Source organism: Balaenoptera musculus, chromosome 9 (genome assembly GCF_009873245.2).
Source record: "Balaenoptera musculus isolate JJ_BM4_2016_0621 chromosome 9, mBalMus1.pri.v3, whole genome shotgun sequence".
Classification (NCBI taxonomy): domain Eukaryota; kingdom Metazoa; phylum Chordata; class Mammalia; order Artiodactyla; family Balaenopteridae; genus Balaenoptera; species Balaenoptera musculus.
In genome coordinates this window covers 33,604,924-33,626,400 of record NC_045793.1, presented here as the reverse complement: position 1 = coordinate 33,626,400, position 21,477 = coordinate 33,604,924, and the positions used below count along the sequence as shown (strand labels likewise).

The following is a 21,477-nucleotide window of genomic DNA, read 5'->3' as shown; positions in this document are numbered from 1 at the left end:
TACAAGAGAAGTAGAGTATAAGCATCCCAGGGAAAGGAAATGTTTATCTTGTTTAATTTTACTTTTTCTTCCATTTGATTTAGCTAATGATCATTTAGGTCAGTGGTTCCCACCTGAGTCTCCACCTCCTTGTCCTTAGTGTCTCAAACCTCATTAAATGTATCCATTCTCTTCCATGCTAATTGTAGAACCTGATGTCTAACTAGATCTGATCACATCACTCCTCTGCTTAAAAGTCTTCGTTGGTTCCCATTCCACTAAAGATAAAGCCCAGATTCCAGATTACTTAGCACAGCATAAGCTGCTTCTATCTTGCCAACCTTGGTTTCTGTCACAATCTCGTTCCCCTCCTTTGCATTTCTTGAACGTGCCATGTTTTCTCATGACCCTCTGCCCAGAAGTCTGTCTTCCCTCCTCCGTGCTTGCTCATCTTTCACAACCCAACTCAAATGTGACCTCCTGGGAAACTGTACAATATTTCTGATAGACTGTACAATATTTCTCCACCTTTGTTGACTCATATATTTTTACCTTTAGCAACATTTATTAAATTGTACTGAAATTTTTAAGCTTACTGCTTTACTGTAATATCTCTAGCATTTTGCGTAGTGTCTACTATATCACTGAGACTCAGTGAATGAATGAATGAGGACATACATGGCCTGTAATTTCTCTACTCATGAAAGAAGAGGCATGAGTATAATTTCCTAGCTTGGTCTCTTCATCATCTCAGTAAACATTTCTTAACTCTCTAATATGAACCTGGCCTTATACAGGTTCTTATGAATATTATGATTTTAGAAAATGTCAAAGTCCTTGTCCCCATCTAACTCTTGTGTCTACTGAAGGGAGACAGAGTGTTAAGTGCTCTGATTATATGAGGGAAACATGCAATACTTTGGAGTACAATGGAGGGCTTCCTGATCCAAACTGGGGGAAGAAGTTTGCTTCTTGAAGGAGAGGGTACCACTTCTGAGACTTGAAAGATGAAGAGGGAGAGATTAAAGAACTAAGTTAGATCTTTTTACTTTCCTCCCTAGAATAACTCAGTTCGTATTTCATAACTGTCTAGCCAGGTGATAGGCATCAAGGAGCGTTGTATATATATTTTATTCCTGATGTTGATTCAGTGCTCTTTTAATATAATAGAACCTTTGCCAGCCAGCCATGTGTGGTAATGGGCACCTCTGAGTACACATTTATTTCATTCTAAAGGGTACATGTGTGAGAGATGGCACCATTCAGGTAACAAAATTGTCTGGGACTTTATAAACTCATCCACTTTGTGAAAGAAACAGAAAGAGATCTGAGCAAAGTGAAATATTACTTCAACCAGGTACTCTAACACACGTGACATATTATTCTAATGAGGAATCTTGATCATTCGGTCATTGTCACTGTGGATAATTGCCTCACTTTGCATCTGTTGGAAGACCCTACAGATTAAATGTACTCTTGTCTGATCTGACTTACTATAGTCTTTGTATGTCACAGAACATTGTAGAAAATTAACAGATTGAAAACAGAAAGCAACCTCATTTAAGGACATTTTTTATTGTGAGTACATTTTAATTTTCATTAAAATTCTCTCTCTGCCCAATTTAACATCATTCCTTAATGCGACGAAGAGTTCATATTCTCCTTATTGTTGCTGTTACTTTGCTGACTCTCTTTGTGGATGCCTTGAATAAGCCTTATGCATTATATAAATCTTGATGCTATTCTTAGTGCCTGTACAGCAGTTTTTAAAGGGAGAATCTCAGTCCTTTATAAAAATACATTCGACAATGACGATCATGGAACTTCCCAATTTTATTTGTACTGAGTTTTTACCCTGCTAAGACTAAGCTTTTGAATATTATTATTAATTCAATTTCACTAGTATTTGCTGAATGTCTACTACTATGCATGCAATATTTCTATTCATTGCCTATAACAGATACAGCATTTATGACCTGATCTCATAACAGTGTTCAAATAATTAGATTTAGGAAAATGGAAATTATCTTGTCCAAGTATATTTAGGGCTCAATCTGCCTACTTCTCCTTGACATCTGGGTTTCTAATATTTGGCTAACTCAGCTCAACAAACATGTATGGAAGTGCCAGGTACCATGGGACTAATACTATTTCCCACTTCTCTTTTCTTGTGGTGATTTTTATTTTTGAATAAGAAAAATACTATAAAAGTACATTGTCTCTGTTTATCTCTACCCTTAATCACTTTCTATTTCATAGTCTAGTTTCAGCTAAGTATAAAGGAAAAAGAAGGTCCAAAGCTGAGGGTAATCAATACATTTTCTTAACATAGAGGAATTTGTTTTAAAATTTATATTGCCTTAATAATGATAAAATGACTATTGCCTTAATAAAAGAAGCATCATAAGACAGCTCTTTGCTGAATCTTACGTGAAATAAAACATGGCTAACCAAGTCCCATGGACATTTGCAAAGGCAGTTAAATGGCATTGCTTATTTGAAAAAAATCATTGAAAAAGTTAAAAACAAACAGAAAGTACTAGTTATAAACATTGGACTATATGAAAACTCTTAGTGTAGCTCTTTCTTTAAAGAATCATTTGTTTTGATTAAAAGCTGAAAGACCTGGCCTACCTAAGAATAATTTTGGGTGGAGAAATGGGAAGGGAGAAAGTTGTAATTGTTACAGGAGACTATTCATATATTGTTTAACATTTTGGATTTGTGCAAATTGGCCTGAGTGCAAATTGGCCTCTCAAAACTTGCATTGATCTTTATCTGTGGGCCAGAGGAGAAATGTAGTTAATTATACAGCTTCCTTTTGTTTTTTTTTAATATTTATTTACTTACTGGCTATGCCAGATCTTAGTTGCGGCACGTGGGGTTTTTTGTTGCGGTGCACGGGCTCCTCTCTAGTTGTGTCGCGCGGGCTCCAGAGCTCTTGGCCTCTGTAGCTGCAGCTTGCAGGCTCTCTAGTTGTGGCGCGCAGGCTTAGTTGTCCCGCAGCATGTGGGATCTTAGTTCCCCGACCAGGGATGGAACCAGCATCCCCTGCATTGCAAGACGGATTCTCAACCACTGGAACACCAGGGAAGTCCCACAGCTTCTTAATCTAGCCAAATTTCAGATTGTCTGGTTTAGGTTAACATTTATGAACATTTCACTTATCTTGATTTATTTGGGAGCTAAACTGCTATTTTTCTCACAAATATACAGTTTCTGATAAACCCTGCTGATATATTTTCCATGTCACCATGTTTCTTGCTGCCATTTCTTAATTCAACTTAACTTATGAACTGATGACAGGGATTTAAAATGTGTCCAACTTCTCCCTGTCTTAAGGGAAGGGATTCTCAGGGTCCAGTAACATTCTGAATTTGGGTTCATGGGAACATCTGTTTGATAATTTGCCCTGTTTCAAATAAGATGTCATAAAGACAAAGGTTTGCAGTGTTCACCTTCTTCAAGATATTTAGAAAAGTGCAGGGTGCTCCATCACATTAGAAGTATCCTTGTCAAAGTCAAGTTTAAATTCTCTGAGACACTTTAATAGCCTCTTGCATAGAACTGGATCTTTAGACAAACTCTGGTTATAGTCACTTGGCTTCCTGTTGCAAATCATCTCATTTTAATCTCTATGTAAGATAAATATATATCATATACATTTTTAACATCTTTATAGGAATATAATTGCTTTACAATGTTGTGTTAGTTGCTGCTGTATAACAAAGTGAATCAGCTATATGTATACATATATCTCCTCCCTCTTGTGCCTCTCTCCCACCGTCCCTATCCCACCCCTCTAGGTGGACACAAAGCACCGAGCTGATCTCCCTGTGCTATGTGGCTGCTTCCCACTAGCTAGCTATTTTACATCTGGTAGTGTATATATGTCCATGCCACTCTCTCACTTCGTCCCAGCTTACCCTTCCCACTCCCCGTGTCCTCAAGTCCATTCTCTATGTCTGCGTCTTTATTCCTGTCCTGCCACTAGGTTCTTCAGAACCTTTTTTTTTTTTTTTTTTAGATACCATATATATGTGTTAGCATACAGTATTTGTTTTTCTCTTTCTGACTTACTTCACTCTGTATGAGAGACTCTAGGTCCATCCACCTCACTACAAATAACTCAATTTCATTTCTCTTTATGGCTGAATAATATTCCATTGTATATGTGTGCCACATCTTCTTTATCCATTCATCTGTCGATGGACACTTAGGTTGCTTCCATGTCCCGGCTATTGTAAATAGAGCTTCAATGAACATTGTGGTACATGACTCTTTTTGAATTATGGTTTTCTCAGGGTATCTGCTCAGTAGTGAGATTGCTGGGTCATATGGTAGTTCTATTTTTAGTTTTTTAGCGAACCTCCATACTGTTCTCCATAGTGGCTGTATCAATTTACATTCCCACCAACAGTGCAAGAGGGTTCCCTTTTCTCCACACCCTCTCCGGCATTTATTGTTTGTAGATTTTTTGATGATGGCCATTTTGACCAGTGTGAGGTGATACCAATTGTAGTTTTGGTTTGTATTTCTCTAATGATTAGTGATGTTGAGCATTCTTTCATGTGTTTGTTGGCAATCTGTATATCTTCTTTGGAGAAATGTCTATTTAGGTCTTCTGCCCATTTTTGGATTGGGTTGCTTGTTTTTTTGATATTGAGCTGCATGAGCTGCTTGTATATTTTGCAGATTAAACCTTTGTCAGTTGCTTCGTTTGCAAATATTTTCTCCCATTCTGAGGGTTGTCTTTTTGTCTTGTTTATGGCTTCCTTTACCGTGCAAAAGCTTTTAAGTTTCATTAGGTCCCATTTGTTTATTTTTGTTTTTATTTCCATTTCTCTAGGAGGTGGGTCCAAAAGGATCTTGCTGTGATTTACGTCACAGAGTGTTCTGCCTATGTTTTCCTCTAAGAGTTTTTATAGTGTCTGGCCTTACATTTAGGTCTTTAATCCATTTTGAGTTTATTTTTGTGTATGGTGTTAGGGAGTGTTCTAATTTCATTCTCTTACATGTAGCTGTCCAGTTTTCCCAGCGCCACTTAATTGAAGGGCCGTCTTTTCTCCATTGTATATGCTTGCCTCCTTTATCAAAAATAAGGTGACCGGACTTCCCTGGTGGCGCAGTGGTTGAGAATCTGCCTGCCAATGCAGGGGACACGGGTTCAAGCCCTGGTCTGGGAAGATCCAACATGCTGCGGAGCAACTGGGCCCGTGAGCCACAACTACTGAGCCTGCGCGTCTGGAGCCTGTGCTCCGCAACAAGAGAGGCCACGATAGTGAGAGACCTGCGCACCGCGATGAAGAGTGGCCCCCGCTTGCTGCAACTAGAGGAAGCCCTCGCACAGAAACGAAGACCCAACACAACCAAAAATAAATAAATTAATTAATTAAAAAAGAAAATTTACCACTGTTTATTGAAAAGATCAGGCTGAAATCATCTTTAAAAAAAAAAAATAAGGTGACCATATGTGCGTGGGTTTATCTCTGGGCTTTCCATCCTATTCCTTTGATCTATATTTCTGTTTCTGTGCCAGTACCATACTGTCTTGACTAAGGTAGCTTTTTAGTATAGTCTGAAGTCAGGGAGCCTGATTCCTCCAGCTCCATTTTTCTTTCTCACGATTGCTTTGGCTATTCAGGGTCTTTTGTGTTTCCATACAAATTGTGAAATTTTTTGTTCTAATTCTGTGAAAAATGCCATTGGTAGTTTGATAGGGATTGCGCTGAATCTGTAGATTGCTTTGGGTAGTAGAGTCATTTTCACAGTGTTGATTCTTCCAATCCAAGATCATGGTATATCTCTCCATCTGTTTGTATCATCTTTAATTTTTTCCATCAGTGTCTTATAGTTTTCTGCATACAGATCTTTTGTCTCCTAAGGTAGGTTTATTCCTAGGTATTTTACTCTTTTTGTTGCAATGGTAAATGGGAGTGTTTCCTTAATTTCTCTTTCAGATTTTTCATTATTAGTGTATAGGAATGCAAGAGATTTCAGAAGTGCATTAATTTTGTATCCTGCAACTTTACCAGATTTGTTGATTAGCTCTAGTAGTTTTCTGGTAGCATCTTTAGGATTCTCTATGTATAGTATCATGTCATCTGCAAACAGTGACAGTTTTACTTCTTCTTTTCTGATTTGGATTCCTTTTATTTCTTTTTCTTTTCTGATTGCTGTGGCTAAAACTTCCAAAACTATGTTGAATAATAGTGGTGAGAGTGGGCAACCTTGTCTTGTTCCTGATCTTAGTGGAAATGGTTTCAGTTTTTCTCCATTGAGAATGATGTTGGCTGTGGGTTTGTCATATATGGCCTTTATTATGTTTAGGTATGTTCCCTCTATGCCCACTTTCTGGAGAGTTTTTATCATAAATGGGTGTTGAATTTTGTCAAAAGCTTTTTCTGCATCTATTGAGATGATCATATGGTTTTTCTCCTTCTATTTGTTGATATGGTGTATTACATTGATTGATTTGCATATATTGAAGAATCCCTGCATTCCTGACATAAACCCCACTTGATCATGGTGTATGATCCTTTTAATGTGCTGTTGGATTCTGTTTCCTAGTATTTTGTTGAGGATTTTTGCATCTATGTTCATCAGTGATATTGGCCTGTAGTTTTCTTTTTTTGTGACATCTTTGTCTGGTTTTGGTATCAGGGTGATGGTGGCCTCGTAGAATGAGTTTGGGAGTGTTCCTCCCTCTGCTATATTTTGGAAGAGTTTCAGAAGGATAGGTGTTGGCTCTTCTCTAAATGTTTGACAGAATTACCTGTGAAGCCATCTGGTCCTGGGCTTTTGTTTGTTGGAAGGTTTTTAATCACAGTTTCAATTTCAGTGCTTGTGATTGGTCTGTTCATATTTTCTATTTCTTCCTGGTTCAGTCTCGGAAGGTTGTGCTTTTCTAAGAATTTGTCCATTTCTTCCAGGTTGTCCATTTTATTGGCATAGAGTTGCTTGTAGTAATCTCTCATGATCCTTTGTATTTCTGCAGTGTCAGTTGTTACTTCTCCTTTTTCATTTCTAATTCTATCGATTTGAGTTTTCTCCCTTTTTTTCTTGATGAGTCTGGAAAATGGTTTATCAATTTTGTTTATCTTCTCAAAGAACCAGCTTTTAGTTTTATTGATCTTTGCTATTGTTTCCTTCATTTCTTTTTCATTTATTTCTGATCTGATCTTTATGATTTCTTTCCTTCTGCTAACTTTGGGGGTTTTTTGTTCTTCTTTCTCTAATTGCTTTAAGTGTAAGGTTAGGTTGTTTATATGAGATGTTTCTTGTTTCTTGAGATAGGATTGTATTGATAGAAACTTCCCTCTTAGAACTGCTTTTGCTGCATCCCATAGGTTTTGGGTTGTCGTGTTTTCATTGTCATCTCTCTCTAGGTGTTTTTTGATTTCCTCTTTGATTTCTTCAGTGATCTCTTGGTTACTTAGTAGTGTATTGTTTAGCCTCCATGTGTTTGGATTTTTTACAGATTTTTTTCCTGTAATTGATATCTAGTCTCATAGCGTTGTGGTCAGAAAAGATACTTGATACGATTTCAGTTTTCTTAAATTTAGCAAGGCTTGATTTGTGAACCAAGATATGGTCTATACTGGAGAATGTTCCATGAGCACTTGAGAAGAATGTGTATTCTGTTGTTTTTGGATGGAATGTCCTAGAAATATCAATTAAGTCTATCTTGTTTAATGTATCATTTAAAGGTTGTGTTTCCTTATTGTTTTCATTTTGGATGATCTGTCCATTGGTGAAAGTGGGGTGTTAAAGTCCCCTACTATGATTGTGTTACTGTCGATTTCCCCTTTTATGGCTGTTAACATTTGTCTTATGTATTGAGGTGCTCTTGTTGGCTGCATAAACATTTACAATTGCTATATCTTCTTCTTGGATTGATCCCTTGATCATTATGTAGTGTCCTTCTTTGTCTCTTGTAATAGTCTTTATTTTAAAGTCTATTTTGTCTGATATGAGAATTGCTACTCCAGCTTTCGTTTGATTTCCATTTGCATGGAATATCTTTTTCCATCCTCTCACTTTCAGTCTGTATGTGTCCCTAGGTCTGAAGTGGGTCTCCTGTAGACAGCATATATAAGTGTCTTGTTTTTGTATCCGTTCAGCCAGTCTCTGTCTTTTGGTTGGAGCATTTAATCCATTTACATTAAGGTAGTTATTGTTATGTATGTTCCTATTACCATTTTCTTAATTGTTTTGGGTTTGTTATTGTAGGTCTTTTCCTTCTCTGTGTTTCCTGCCTAGAAAAGTTCCTTTAGCATTTGTTGTAAAGCTGGTTTGGTGGTGCTGAATTTTCTTAGCTTTTGCTTGTTTGTAAAGGTTTTAATTTCTCCATCGAATCTGAATGAGATCCTTGCTGGGTAGAGTAATCTTGGTTGTAGGTTTTTCCCTTTCAACACTTTAAATATGTCCTGCCACTCCCTTCTGGCTTGCAGAGTTTCTGCTGAAAGATCAGCTGTCAACCTTATGGCTATTCCCTTGTATTTTATTTGTTGCTTTTCCCTTGCTGCTTTTAATACATTTTCTTTGTATTTAATTTTTGATAGTTTGATTAATATGTGTCTTGGCATGTTTCTCCTTGGATTTATCCTGTTTGGGATGCTGCACTTCCTGGACTTGATTGACTGTTTACTTTCCCATGTTAGGGAAGTTTTCAACTATAATCTCTTCAAATATTTTCTCAGTCCCTTTCTTTTTCTCTTCTTCTTCTGGGACCCCTATTATTCGAATGTCGGTGCATTTAGTATTGTCCCAGAGGTCTCTGAGACTGTCCTCAATTCTTTTCATTCTTTTTCCTTTAATCTGCTCTACGGTAGTTATTTCCACTATTTTATCTTCCAGGTCACTTACCCATTCTTCTGCCTCAGTTATTCTGCTACTGATTACTTCCAGAGAATTTCTAATTTCATTTATTGTGTTGTTCATGATTGTTTGTTTGCTCTTTAGTTCTTCTAAGTCCTTGTTAAACGTTTCTTGAATTTTCTCCATTCTATTTCCAAGATTTTGGATCATCTTTATTATCATTACTCTGAATTCTTTTTCAGGTAGACTGTGTATTTCCTCTTTCATTTGTTTGGTCTGGTCGGTTTTTTATCTTGCTCCTTCATCTGCTGTGTATTTCTCTGTCTTCTCATTTTTCCTAACTTACTGTGTTTGGGGTCTCCTTTTTGCAGGCTGCAGGTTCGTAGTTCCTGTTGTTTTTGGTGTCTGCCCCCAGTGGGTAAAGTTGGTTCAGTGGATTGTGTAGGCTTCCTGGTGGAGAGGACTGGTGCCTGTATTCAGGTGGATGAGGCTGGATCTTGTCTTTCTGGTGGGCAGGACCACGTCTGATGGTGTGTTTTGGGGTGTTTCTGTACTTACGGTTTTAGGCAGCTCTCAGCTAATGGGTGGGGTTTTGTTCCTGTCTTGCTAGTTGTTTGGCATAGTGTGTCTAGCACTGTAGCTTGCTGGTCATTGAGTGGAGCTGGGTCTTAGCGTTGAGATGGAGATCTCTGGGAGAGCGTTTGCCATTTGATATTACATGGGGCTGGGAGGTCTCTGGTGGACCAATGTCCTGAACTCGTCTCTCCCACCTCAGAGGCTCAGGCCTGACACCAGCCAGAGCGCCAAGACCCTGTCAGCCACACAGCAGCTGTGTGATTGCAGGTGAAGGATTCCACCGCTGTGCCTCAGTCTTCTTCTGTCAGCACTCTTTACTGGCTTTTCCTGAAGTCCTCTTCTTTCTTTGATCGTCTTTCTTATCTTCATTTCCACCGTAGATGACAAAAATCTCTCTATCTTTGATGTCGATCGATGGATGTGGTGACGTCTGGCTCGCCGGGGCCGGGCCCAAGCCATGCCAGACAATGGATGGACATTCATGGCAAACTGGGCCACCCTTCTCATTCTGCCCGGGGTCTCTCGCCTCTCCTCCCCGCCTGTCGGTGGTGTTGGAAGGCAGGGGTGCTGCGTCCGGTCTGAACCCCGGTCTCCCAACCCCAGTATCAGAGCCTCGGTGGGCCGGCGTCCTCTGACACTCTTGCTTCGCCTCCTCAGCGTGTCTCCTGAGCTCATATACATTATTATGTAAAACTTTTAATAAGAATTTCTCCTGGGATTCTAAATTACGGTTCATTACATTACTAGAGGCAGTTCAAGCACTAATTAAATACAGGTAATAAATTAAAGAAAAGCAGTGGAGGTTGAAGAAACTCAGGTAGGTTGTAAAGATATATCCTAAGACCAGGCCTTTCAGAGCTTGCATTTCAAATATATCTGTCAGCAAATTGCAAGTTGCTTTATGTCCAGGACCTTTAGAGTTGCTCTCTAATAGTCTCAGTCAGGGGAAACTCAGTTTATACTTGCCATAATCTATTTATGTGTTGAAAATGATTCTCTTAGCCAATGCTTATTACGTCTTTTAAAATCTTTTGCCACTAAAATTTGTGTTCTAGGATAGATTAGCTCTCCAATTGAATGGTGAAAATGCCTCAAAAACACTTTTGGCCCCTGGTGAACATTTATTTAATAAAGTTATTTCACAGTTTTCACGTTATTTGGTAGAGTTGATTGACTTAGGTCAGAAATGACCAATGAGAAATGTATGAGAGACACAGAGATTTAGCCATTTTAGCAATATTCTTGAAGAGATTTGTACACTATCTTGAATAAAGCAGATCAATAAAAATGGTCTTAAAACTCATAATTATTTATACCTTTTCTCATTCCAGAAAGGAATTTGAGAGAGTAATATATTTGTTGAATTGAAAGCTACCTACATATTACTTTGTGCCTTTACTTCTAGTAATCTTTTCAAAATAATTATTTCAAAAAGTTATGAAAACAGTTAAAGCTTAGTTATTTAAGAAAATGGGGGACTTCCCTGGCTGTCCAGCAGTTAAGACTTAGCCTTCTAATACAGGGGGTGCAGGTTCGATCCCTGGTCGGGGAGCTAAGAACCCACATGCCTCGTGGCCAAAAAACCAAAACATAAAACAGAAGTAATACTGTAACAAATTCAATAAAGACTTTACAAAAGAAAATGGATATTTTTTTACTCTTAATGATTGCTTAAGATCGACCTGTATGATGTAGAGAATTGGGTATTCATTTCTGAGATAGCAAAGCTAATAAATATATGCAGAATCACATGTCAGAAATTGACTGGCTTGGGGTTAATCTTGATTGTCATAATATATCCGAGAAAACATTAGTTAGGGCCCTTCTCTGTTGTACTTTGGAACTAAAATGTTTAAAAGTATTATTTCAAAGTGCCTAACATTTCCCCAGAGGAGTTTTCAAAACTATTCCTCTAGTAGAAGATTTAATTGATGAGGTCACAGGATTTTTAAAATATGATGTTGCAGGGTAACAGGTCTGTTGTATATTGTGGGTAATTGTTAGGCAATCTGGATACCAGACTTTAATCTCATTTACTTTTACCTTGGGGAAATTATGTAGCTTTTCTATGCTTTTACTCTTTACTTCTATAAAAAGGGCCTACTCTGTGACCCTCACTAACTTATGTTAGGAATTTAGATGACTAGAGCTTTAAGCCTTTTTATAGAAAGGCTCAATGAAAATCAAGCTCATAGCTATGACACAAGTTGCTGTTGCTGCTATTTGTAATAGTATTATTGTCATTATTACATTTCAGATCCTGGAGGTGGTAACTTTTTGGTATAATACATCTTCCTAGGCTATAAATTAGTTATTTATATATTTGAAGGTCCTAGGAGTGGAGATTCTCTCTATGTATATATTTTTAATTTTAGGGAAAAAAGGTTTTCAGAGTTAAATAAGTTGGATGTAGAAAAATATTTTCTTCCATGTGATTAAAAGCCCTGTGACTTTAGAGCCTTTTGGTTTTTCTGAGAATTAAGTTCTCTTTTTCCTTGAGGACTGTGACAAGGGGAAAGTCTTTTGTTCTCTCGGTACATTTATTCCTTCTAAGGAGCTTCTTCATCTGGATGCCATACAGTGGTTCAGTGCCCTTTTCCTTTTTCTACCAATGTGTTGGCTTGGCCAAAAAGTTCGTTCGGGTTTTTCGTAAGATGTTATGGAAAAACCCTGAATGAACTTTTTGGCCAACCCAGTATAAGCTCCCCTAGGTCATAAACTGTATCTTTTTTTTGTAACCCAGGACCTCGTACAAGGACTAATGCATAATAGCCATTCTATACATGTTTAAACCACTCAGTCCTATGAGGTGGGCATTCTGGAGGAATTAACTGAGTATGAAAAGGCAAGAAATAAGTATCACTGAGATGGAAAGTTTTGGTAGGGAATGGTGAGAGGGAAGACTGAAAAAAAGATTGGAGCATAATTTTATAAGTCCTTGATGGTGGTAAGTATTATTTTTTATGTTCTTTATCTCCCACACAGAAATTTATTGTCATCCTATGGGTGAATGGAATCTGTTCTCCATTTAGTTCCTTCGGGAACTAAACAAGCACTATTCCAATGTTTACTGCTTCTCTTTCTCTTGAATTGCATTCTTGTGTGCATGGTGAGGTCTGAACATTCCTATCAGCAGTTATGGGTAGAGACTCCTCTGTGGGCTACTACAGATGGAATCAGAGAGAACATGTTAATTGTATCAAGGGCATATTTTTAACTGAACTATTAATGATGTTAGCAAGCCCTTGATGAGTCCCAGTCAACCTTTAGTGCTTCTGAAGAGCACTAAAATTGTTGATATTGATGGATAATGGAAAATACCTTTTGGAGGTAAAATTTTAATTCAGACTTGAATAAGAAATTTATTTCTCAAAGATACAAGTAAGATAAGAAACTGGACCTCATGTAGAAAAACTTTTACCCTCTGGAGACCTGAGTTTAATTTATTGACTTAAATCTTCATATTATGATACTTTTGGCATTTACAACCTTTGTCCATATCATGAAACCATCTGGTAGTCTGATATTTATGGGGTATGTTCCCTAGAGTGATTCCAGACCAAGAGGGTTTTCGTTGTAAAGATAAAATTATGAAACAAAGCAGCAAAGAGGAAATTAATGTAGCTAAGACCTAATTTGAAGTGAAATTTTTTACATGTGTTCTTATTCGACCTCTAGGTTGCTTATTTCTTAAAAGAAAATTGTACCTGCTCTGCACCCTCAACTTGAAGGATATAGCTCATGAAGACGTTTCTTAAATATTTCTTCATCACATGTTTTTTCTCATTCAGAACATTTTACATCTGTTACATTTACTTAGGTACTCATTTCTAAGTTTCAGGAATAGCTGAAGAAACTGAATACAGACCACATGTATGACACTGATATTAACAATGTTTTTTTTTAAAGTTCAGTTCTCTAGTAGAAGTCATAAAAACAATATTTCAAAATGTTTGCAGCACCCCCTGCTGGCTATATCATGGCAGTTCCTAAATAAAGATGGCATTTTTAGATACTGCTCAGTAATACTTTAGGTATACACACCATTTCTATTTGGAGTTATTTTTATTTAGAAATAATTTCATTTGCATCTAATGTATAATAGAGTTAAAATTTTAATTGAAGACAATTTTCTTTATAATTTGTCAATTGTTATTTGAATGGCACTTATCCTTCCAGGCAATATATTTGTTGGAGACAAAGTATTCGCCATAAACTTTTTACTGATATTTCAGATGAAATTTGGTGGGGAAGAGGCTTCTCCCCAAATGTCCTATTTTATTGTAAATAATGCTAAAATGACCATGATTGCACACAAATTTGTGTGCATGTTTATTACGTGTTAAATACAAACCTAGCAATATTCATGAAGCTTTAAGAAGAGCACTTGGAATCTTGAAAGACATCCTCTTAGGAGGGGTTGGGAGTGGTGAGGACCTAAGAGCTATAAAAGCCATGAGGACTGAGATCATGGTTGTTTGGCTCACCAGTTGTTTCAAGCCATGATCTGGAGTACTTTAGTGATCCCACTAAGGAGCTTTATGTCTGGAAAAAAGGGAAGCATAATTTTCTAATTAGCGTCATATGAAATGACAGCCTTCGAATCTCAGTTTCTCAAGAGCAAAATTCAAAAATGCTGAACTAACTGAGCAAACATCATTTCCTAAATGGCAAGTTAAGCTAAGTGACAAAAAATTTAGGAACATTGTTTCCAAACATTAAGTAAATTTCAGGTGGGATCCTGCCCTAATTTAAAGATAAATTTATTTTCTTTAAATAAAAACATGATTTCCTGTTATGTGTACACCCTTCCTTCACTATTTTAACAAAAATTTATTGAGATTACACAGTGTTCCCATAGTGCTTTATGTTTTCCTCCATTTTCACACTGTATTGTAATTGATGGTTTACTTGTTTGTTTCACCCACTGGGTGCTCAGTTAATGCATACTGGACGGATGGATGGATGGATGGGTGGGTGGACGGATGGATGTTGAATGTAACAGGCTTGAGGGTAGAATCTTACTGAATCATCCATGGCCTTTAATGTTCTTTCAATTCTGTAATAATTGCTCACTTTTGTGTATCTATGTCTTTGGGTGTGTTTTTTGGCTGACAGCACACATAGATTTTTAAATACTGTTAACTGATCTTATTTTCTAATAAAGAATTTTTCATCCAAAGAAATGTAGCATTCTGAATCATTAGAAGCTCTTAATCATAGACTGTTTTAAAAGAACTGTAGATTATTAGTCACACATTTACTATAACACAGTCTTAAAAGCTAATGGTTGACTTTTCTAAATTAAAGTCCTATGGTTCTGTCTGTGGTCCTTGTATAACAAGATGTATAATCTATTAGTACATGCTAACATTATGATATTAGTATGATGATTAATTACCTGTGTCTGCATAAGTAAACAATGTTAAAGTACTTGAAAACAATTTATTTTCATAGCATTTCTCTCTACCATAATGGTAACTTTAGTAATTATTTTCTTACCACTCCTTTACAGCAATGTAAAAGCAACCTGGTGAATTATCACAAAATCAATATTAGCATAGGCCCTAATTAAGAGTCTAAGGTTCTTTGCATATTGTACTCTGGAGGTTAAATTTAGCTTGTTATATAGGTAGTCGTTGTAAGATATATTTTAGAGTAACAGAAAGTAGTTTTACCTCTACCTATACCTTCTACCTATAATTTAGAAATAAATTTATACAACCTATTTGGACCTCTTGAAGTGACTATAGGGGTTATGAACTAGCTGCTCTTGGCATGTGCCTTGATTTAGCAAATGAGGAAACTTGGGTCTGGAGAGATTAGACGAAACTTTCCAAAGTCCTGGTGCCTGAGCTACATTTCCTGATTAACTACCCAGAGTTTTTCCACATTGCTTCCCGTGTAAGGATAGAGAATAAAATTATCTTATCAAATGGCCAGGAAGGGTGTTTTGCTGAATTAATTAGCTTGTAGTGTCTCTGAACTTATGTGTAACATTTTCGCATTTCTCTTTGTTGCAGAATGCAAAGTATGGCGAAATCCACTAAATTTATTTAGGGGTGCTGAATATAATCGGTAAGCATTTTGACAGCTTGGGAAACAAATGGGTCTAGTTCAGAGAGCAAAGACAGCACTAAATGTTTTTGCAGGTTCATTTAGGGGTCATTTAACAGTCTGTATAGTGCTTCCATTTTTTGATGCTATCCTCAAATGTTTTGATTTTTCCGTTTTATAAATATTTTAGCATTGGAATTAGGATAACATACAAAAATGTGTGGCTTTTAGAGATTTTCTATTACAGTTATTCTTTTCACTATATATTACGTAGTCAAAATATTTTGAAGCTTACCTGGAACATGGTTATAAAGATGCCACAGAAGTAATGTTAGAATTTTATTTTGCAGAGTAATTAGGCAGATAAGAATTTTCATAGCTTTGGGGAAATCTCTATTCATAATACTAATTAGAGAAGGTTTTCATTAGCTAGTGCTACTAAAATTTTAAGACAAAAATATAGCAGAATTTTTTTAAACTTTTTTTCTGCTGATATACTTCCTAAAGGGAGACTAGGAAGATTATTTTTTTATTTATTGGCAGTAGTACTCAGTGTGTTATGGTTCAACACCTATGCAGCTTAATATTTTGTAGGTCTTGCTTTCCTCCCTCAAAAGTGTCTGACCATCTTATTTCTCCTTTACAGGTACACTTGGGTGACTGGACGAGAGCCTCTGACTTACTATGACATGAATCTCTCTGCCCAGGACCACCAGACATTCTTTACTTGTGACTCGGACCATCTGCGTCCTGCAGATGCAAGTATGGAAAATCCTTTAGATAGTTACTGAGTGGGAGGGCTTTTTGGTTTGTTTTAAAGATCAAGGTTACTACTTGTGGAATATCTGCTCTACAAAAGCCCTGATGAATAAAATATTAAATTGAAGATTGACCAGTAAAACCCAGATTGTTGATACTTAAATAAAGGCTTTATCGCAATGAAGTATTAATATAGAAATGGGTCCCCTCTTTATAATTTAAAATGTTATTTTAAAAAAATATACCATGAAGCTAACAAAATCCTTGGTTGAGCTAGAGTGAAAGGTCATGTCTCCTTGATGATATTCTAGTTAGAAATTCAGTGAACCCAAATAATTAATGAATATATTGTAGTGATTTATATGCCTATTTGCAGGTTCACTAGCATTGAATGGGGGCATGGACTTGGTTATTGGAATCCAGATTTGTTTTCCACCCTAGAAAAGACTTTGTTTAGCATGCATTTCATACAGCTTGAGTTCCATATAATCCTACTGATATTTTTTATATTACCAAACTTAAAGTAAATAGGTGAAAAAAAAAAACCTTTAAAAAAAAGGAATATGTACATGCACCTAAGAAACTAACTTAGAAGATACAAATTTATAAAACAAATTAGATAAGGAGATCGTTACCCTTTTTAAAAAGGTACCCTTGCCATGGTGGATACATAGTACAATGAAAATTCCAAACATTAAGCTTCCCACAATATATTCACAAACTGCTCTGCTATATAAAAACTGGGTTTGCAGCAAACTTTGGGAACAGGTACGCATGTTAAGCAAAAGCCTAAAGCACTTTTTTCTGATCCAACTCATAATTCTTCCAGTGGTTTTAGAATGTTCTAGTATCCAGATCCTGTAGCAAGTGTTTGGGAAAATGACCAATAAAAATTGTGTTGTATCTAAACAGAAGTAAGAGATTAGTAGCAATCTCATCCCAAAATGTGTAAAATAATATATGTTCTCTAACAACAAATGATATTAATGAGCAAAAGAAATATTAAATATCTGTTAGAACGCCTTTTCTTTCTTGATTAAGAAATCTTAATCAAGATTAAGTCTCTATGATTATAGACTATGGGTTAGTCTATAAGATATTAGATCTCTAGTTTTGTGAGCATAAGAAAGATTTGATATCAGCAATTGAAGGACAATGGAATAGCAAATTAGAATGTATTTGTGTGACTTTGGAGTTTTGGGCTAACCCACTTGGTAAGTGAACTGTTCTCTTGTAATTCAAGCTGAAAGCTATTAATTTAGCTATTGCCCTGTACTGAGTATTTTAAAGTATTTATTGACGCGCTTTTCTCTCTTTTTCTAAAATAGTAATGCAGAAAGCCTGGAGAGAGAGAAACCCCCAAGCTAGGATTTCTGCAGCCCATGAAGCCTTAGAGATAAATGAGTAAGTGGGGGGAAATCTTGCTTGCTGAATGTATTCAGTTGCCATTCATGGGATACTTAAACTATGCATTTGAACTTGAGGATTATTCTGGGGGTGGTATTAATTTATTAAAAAAAATTTTTTTATAAAGGACATCCATGTGAAGGTAGTTTTAGTCATTTTAGAGAACAATTTAGTGGCTTTGCTATGACCCTAAATTAAATCCTTCAAGGGCTAGCCATGGAGTAATGTGTGGACATAAAATAAATACAGTGCTTTACATATCTAAAACATTGTGACAGGGACATTCTTCCAGATGTAGAATGCTCATCTCTGCCATCACATTTTCTAGGTAGAACTTCTGCTAGTAGGGAAAACATAGTAAAAACATAAAGTGAAGAAATTATACTTTAAAAGTATTTCAAGATGAAGACAAAGATAAGAGGAAATGCTATCTTTAGTGCTGTTAAACATTCTGTGGGTCACCAAGGAAGGCTGGGAAGTCTCGTCTGTAGATGTCAGGAAATGAGAAAGATTCTTAAAGTTGGAGTCATAAAAGCTCAGGGTTGGCAGAGACCTTGAAGGTCTTGTAGCTCAAACACCCATCTGGTGCTTGAATCACCTCGACACTCTCCCTGCCAAGTGGTCATTGTTAAACTATTTTATGAGTTTTCTGAAGAAGGTTACAGAATCTTCAGAGGTCTTAGTGAAAAGATTCACTTGAGAGTTGGAAATCCTGCCAGTGTAACCTGTTGATCTGTTTGGTTTCTGATTCTGTCATGCAACCATATTTATTTTCCAGTTTCTTGTCATCTACAAATTTGATATGCCTGCCTTCTATGTGTCATCCGTGTTTCTAATAAAAGTATCAGGACCAGGGATAGAACCCTGTGACATGACATAATAGAAACCACCCTCCAGGTTCATGTCTTCATGGATCATCACCCTTTGGTATTTATTGTACAACCAATTACTAAGCAACCCAGTTACACTGTGATTCAACCCATACTTCTGCATTTTGATCTTAAAAATGCCAGTTGTAGCTCTGGATCTTTAATGTACAGTAAATCCCTTAGAGTACATTAAGCTAGCACAACCTGATTTATTTATTCTTAGTGAATTTAAGCTAGCTTCCAGCATTCATTACTTTCTTTTAAAAATGCTTAGAAACTATCCCTTTAATAATCCATTAGAATATCTTTCCAAATCACTGTTCTGTAGTTTGGGAAGTCTGCCTTCTTCCCCTTTTTGAACATTTTTACTACATTAGTCATCTCATCTTCTAGAACCTCTCCATTCTTTGTGATTCCTTAACAATACACAGAGAGCAATTCCGTGGGCTGCCTACAAGATCTGTTGGCTTCCTGGGATTTGCCTATCCCAGTACAATAATTCATTTACAATAGATCAGTTACTTGCTATCTTACATCTTTTTATTCATTTTAGGGTTTAATTTCTTCTCCCTTTGTCAGTCTGACAATCATTCTCCCTGACGGAGAAACCAGGAACAAAATAGGAGTTAGAGAGTTTTGTTTTCTCTTTATTATCTGCTGCTACTAACTATAAACTTAACTTGTTTTGATGTTGTTGTTGTGTTGTTTGTCTTTTTTGCTTATTTATATTTGTCATGGTTTTGGAGAAGTGGGGGTGGTGATAGGGCCTTAAACATAATTTAAAAACAGGGACTAGATGGTTGTCTTTAGCATTTTTTGTTTTGCCTTTATTTTGTTTTGCAAGCTTCAGCTAACGTGGAGTTGTAGCTCTCCTGACATTATTCTGAAAAGCTCATTTCTCTTGTAGCCCTTCATTACATGCCCTCTTTCCATCTTTTTTTACATGTCCTTTAGAAATATGACCTTGTGAGAGATCTCTGTGCAGCCATAGTGGTTACTTGTTACCCCTCTTTTCTTCCTGAGAGGATCATTTGTGATTGCAGTTTCGATTAGACATTTGGAAGCTGCTTAATCCTCTTAAACCATTTTTCCTTCTGCGTCTCATGCCATTGAATCACGCCTCTTTCCTTTGAATTTTTTGAAGTCCACCTTACCTTCTCTGATTATCCTAAGTCCGAAATGACATAGTAACTCTCTCTGAATGTTCCTATCAATTTTCATTTCACCAACTATTTTTTTCTTCTTGGTCAGAATTAGGTCCAGAGTTGAAGTTCCCCTAATTGCTTCCTCTACCATCTGGGAGATAAAATTATTACCAAAGTAAGTCAAGAACCTGTTGAGTGCCCTACTTCTAACCAAATGAGACTTCTTCTAGCAGATATCTGGATGGTTGACACCCCCATCACCATACTTTCTTGCTTCTGTATGTGTATTGTGTTGTGACAGGATGCATCATCTCTATCTTCCATTGAGCTGGGCAGTCTGTTCTGTACTCCCCAACCATTAGCACTTCTACTGCTCTTTCCTTTCTCCTTCACTCATAAGCTCTTAGCATGTTTCTACCCCAGACTCATGAGTTTCTACATAGATGTATGTTTTCTTGGCCAGTAGTGCTACTCTGCCTCTCCTCCTAAGAGTGCTATTTGCAATATAAACAAACAAAGCAAGCAAGCTAGCCCCAACGTGTCTTGAGTTCCCAGCCCACCAACTATAATCTTATAGCTAATTCCTCTGATACTGTGTCCACCACTCAGTATTATAATCTCAGTTTTCACTTCATTGCCCTAAACCTATATTTATGTGTCGGCATCTGAAGCCTGAAGTGTTGCTTCCCAATGCCCAACCCATTTATTTCTCCAATGAATCACTGGGCAGTTTTAGCATCATAATTGTTCTCTCCAAGTCATATCTGCTGCCCTCCACAGTAATTGGTTTTACAGCTTTTTTTCTGGGCATTTTTTTCTCCCTACCGCCCCACATTCAGTTTAAAGCCCTATTGATCAGTCCTGCCTGAAATTAGAGGGACTGGCTAAAGAAGTTACAAGACCCCTCCTCAAGGCTAAGATTAACTAGTAACCCCAAATCTCACATAAGCCATAAATTCAGCCTCCTTTTCCTACCTGGCTGTTGTAGTTTATGAATAGTAGAAGTAACATTTGGTTTCACTTTCTGTTTATTTTCTCTCTTGTGGTCTGATGGAGGTTCTGATAAGTAGGGAAATGACCACAAGAGAGGCAGTGGAGAAAGCCAAGGGATATGTGCAGATCAGGACCTGTGTGGTCTGCTCTGGCCTCCCCATTTCTTTATTACATTCCCTTTCTTTGGCATTTGGGTTGTTGTTCTATGATTTGGAAGGTTTAAATTTTCAAGAGTTCCCGTTGTTCGTTAGTTGAGTGTTTATCCTTTCTGACTTCCTATGTTAGAGGTTGTTGAAAGGATTAAATGAGACGATATATGTTAAGTGCCTGGTACAGTGCTTAGTATAAATTAAGCAACAGGTGGTAGCTATTATTGTTAAAGGTGTGAGATTTAACCCTTGTTTGCTACTGAGGCTGAATCTAATTTTGAGCTCTTCTGAAATAACTCTACCTGTAGGTTCTTCTGGTACTCTTCTCTGACATAGAAAACCAGTGCTAACTGTAATGAAATGTTGCAGCACTGCTTGTTAAATGAATAACTTACTTGATTTAATGAATTTCTCATTCTGAATAAATCCTTAGACTAAAGAGAATCTGTGTTTAGTAAATAAAAGTAAACTTTATGGTATCTCTAACTTTGAGTGTCAGAAGGAGATGTTTAATAACAGCTATTATCACTGCCATCGTTAGTTGACATTGTTGAGCATGTACCACATGCTGGCTACTACTGTACTGAGCACTTCTCATGCATCACCTTACTTAACCTTCACAACAACGCTGTGAACACGTGGATTCCATGTTGTTCTCCATCAGGGAGGCAGAGTAATAACTTGCCCAAAGTGACACACTAATAAGGGGCAGCGTCCGTATGC

The 21,477-nt window shown here is 36.9% G+C and overlaps 1 protein-coding gene across 6 annotated transcripts in view; it reads left to right on the top strand.

Moving 5' to 3' along the window:
• The window catches only part of ST7 (suppression of tumorigenicity 7), a 262,861-nt gene that overhangs the window by 151,296 nt on the left and 90,088 nt on the right, over positions 1 to 21,477 (top strand). For 4 of the 6 annotated variants that reach the window (XM_036863755.1, XM_036863759.1, XM_036863754.1 and 1 more), the window contains exons 4-7: positions 15,399 to 15,453; positions 16,079 to 16,194; positions 17,520 to 17,595; positions 19,719 to 19,787. In XM_036863755.1, coding sequence (XP_036719650.1) covers positions 15,399 to 15,453; positions 16,079 to 16,194; positions 17,520 to 17,595; positions 19,719 to 19,787 — 316 coding nt within the window. The remainder of the gene's footprint in view (positions 1 to 15,398; positions 15,454 to 16,078; positions 16,195 to 17,519; positions 17,596 to 19,718; positions 19,788 to 21,477) is intronic. The other 2 variants (XM_036863758.1, XM_036863757.1) reach the window with 1 other exon arrangement.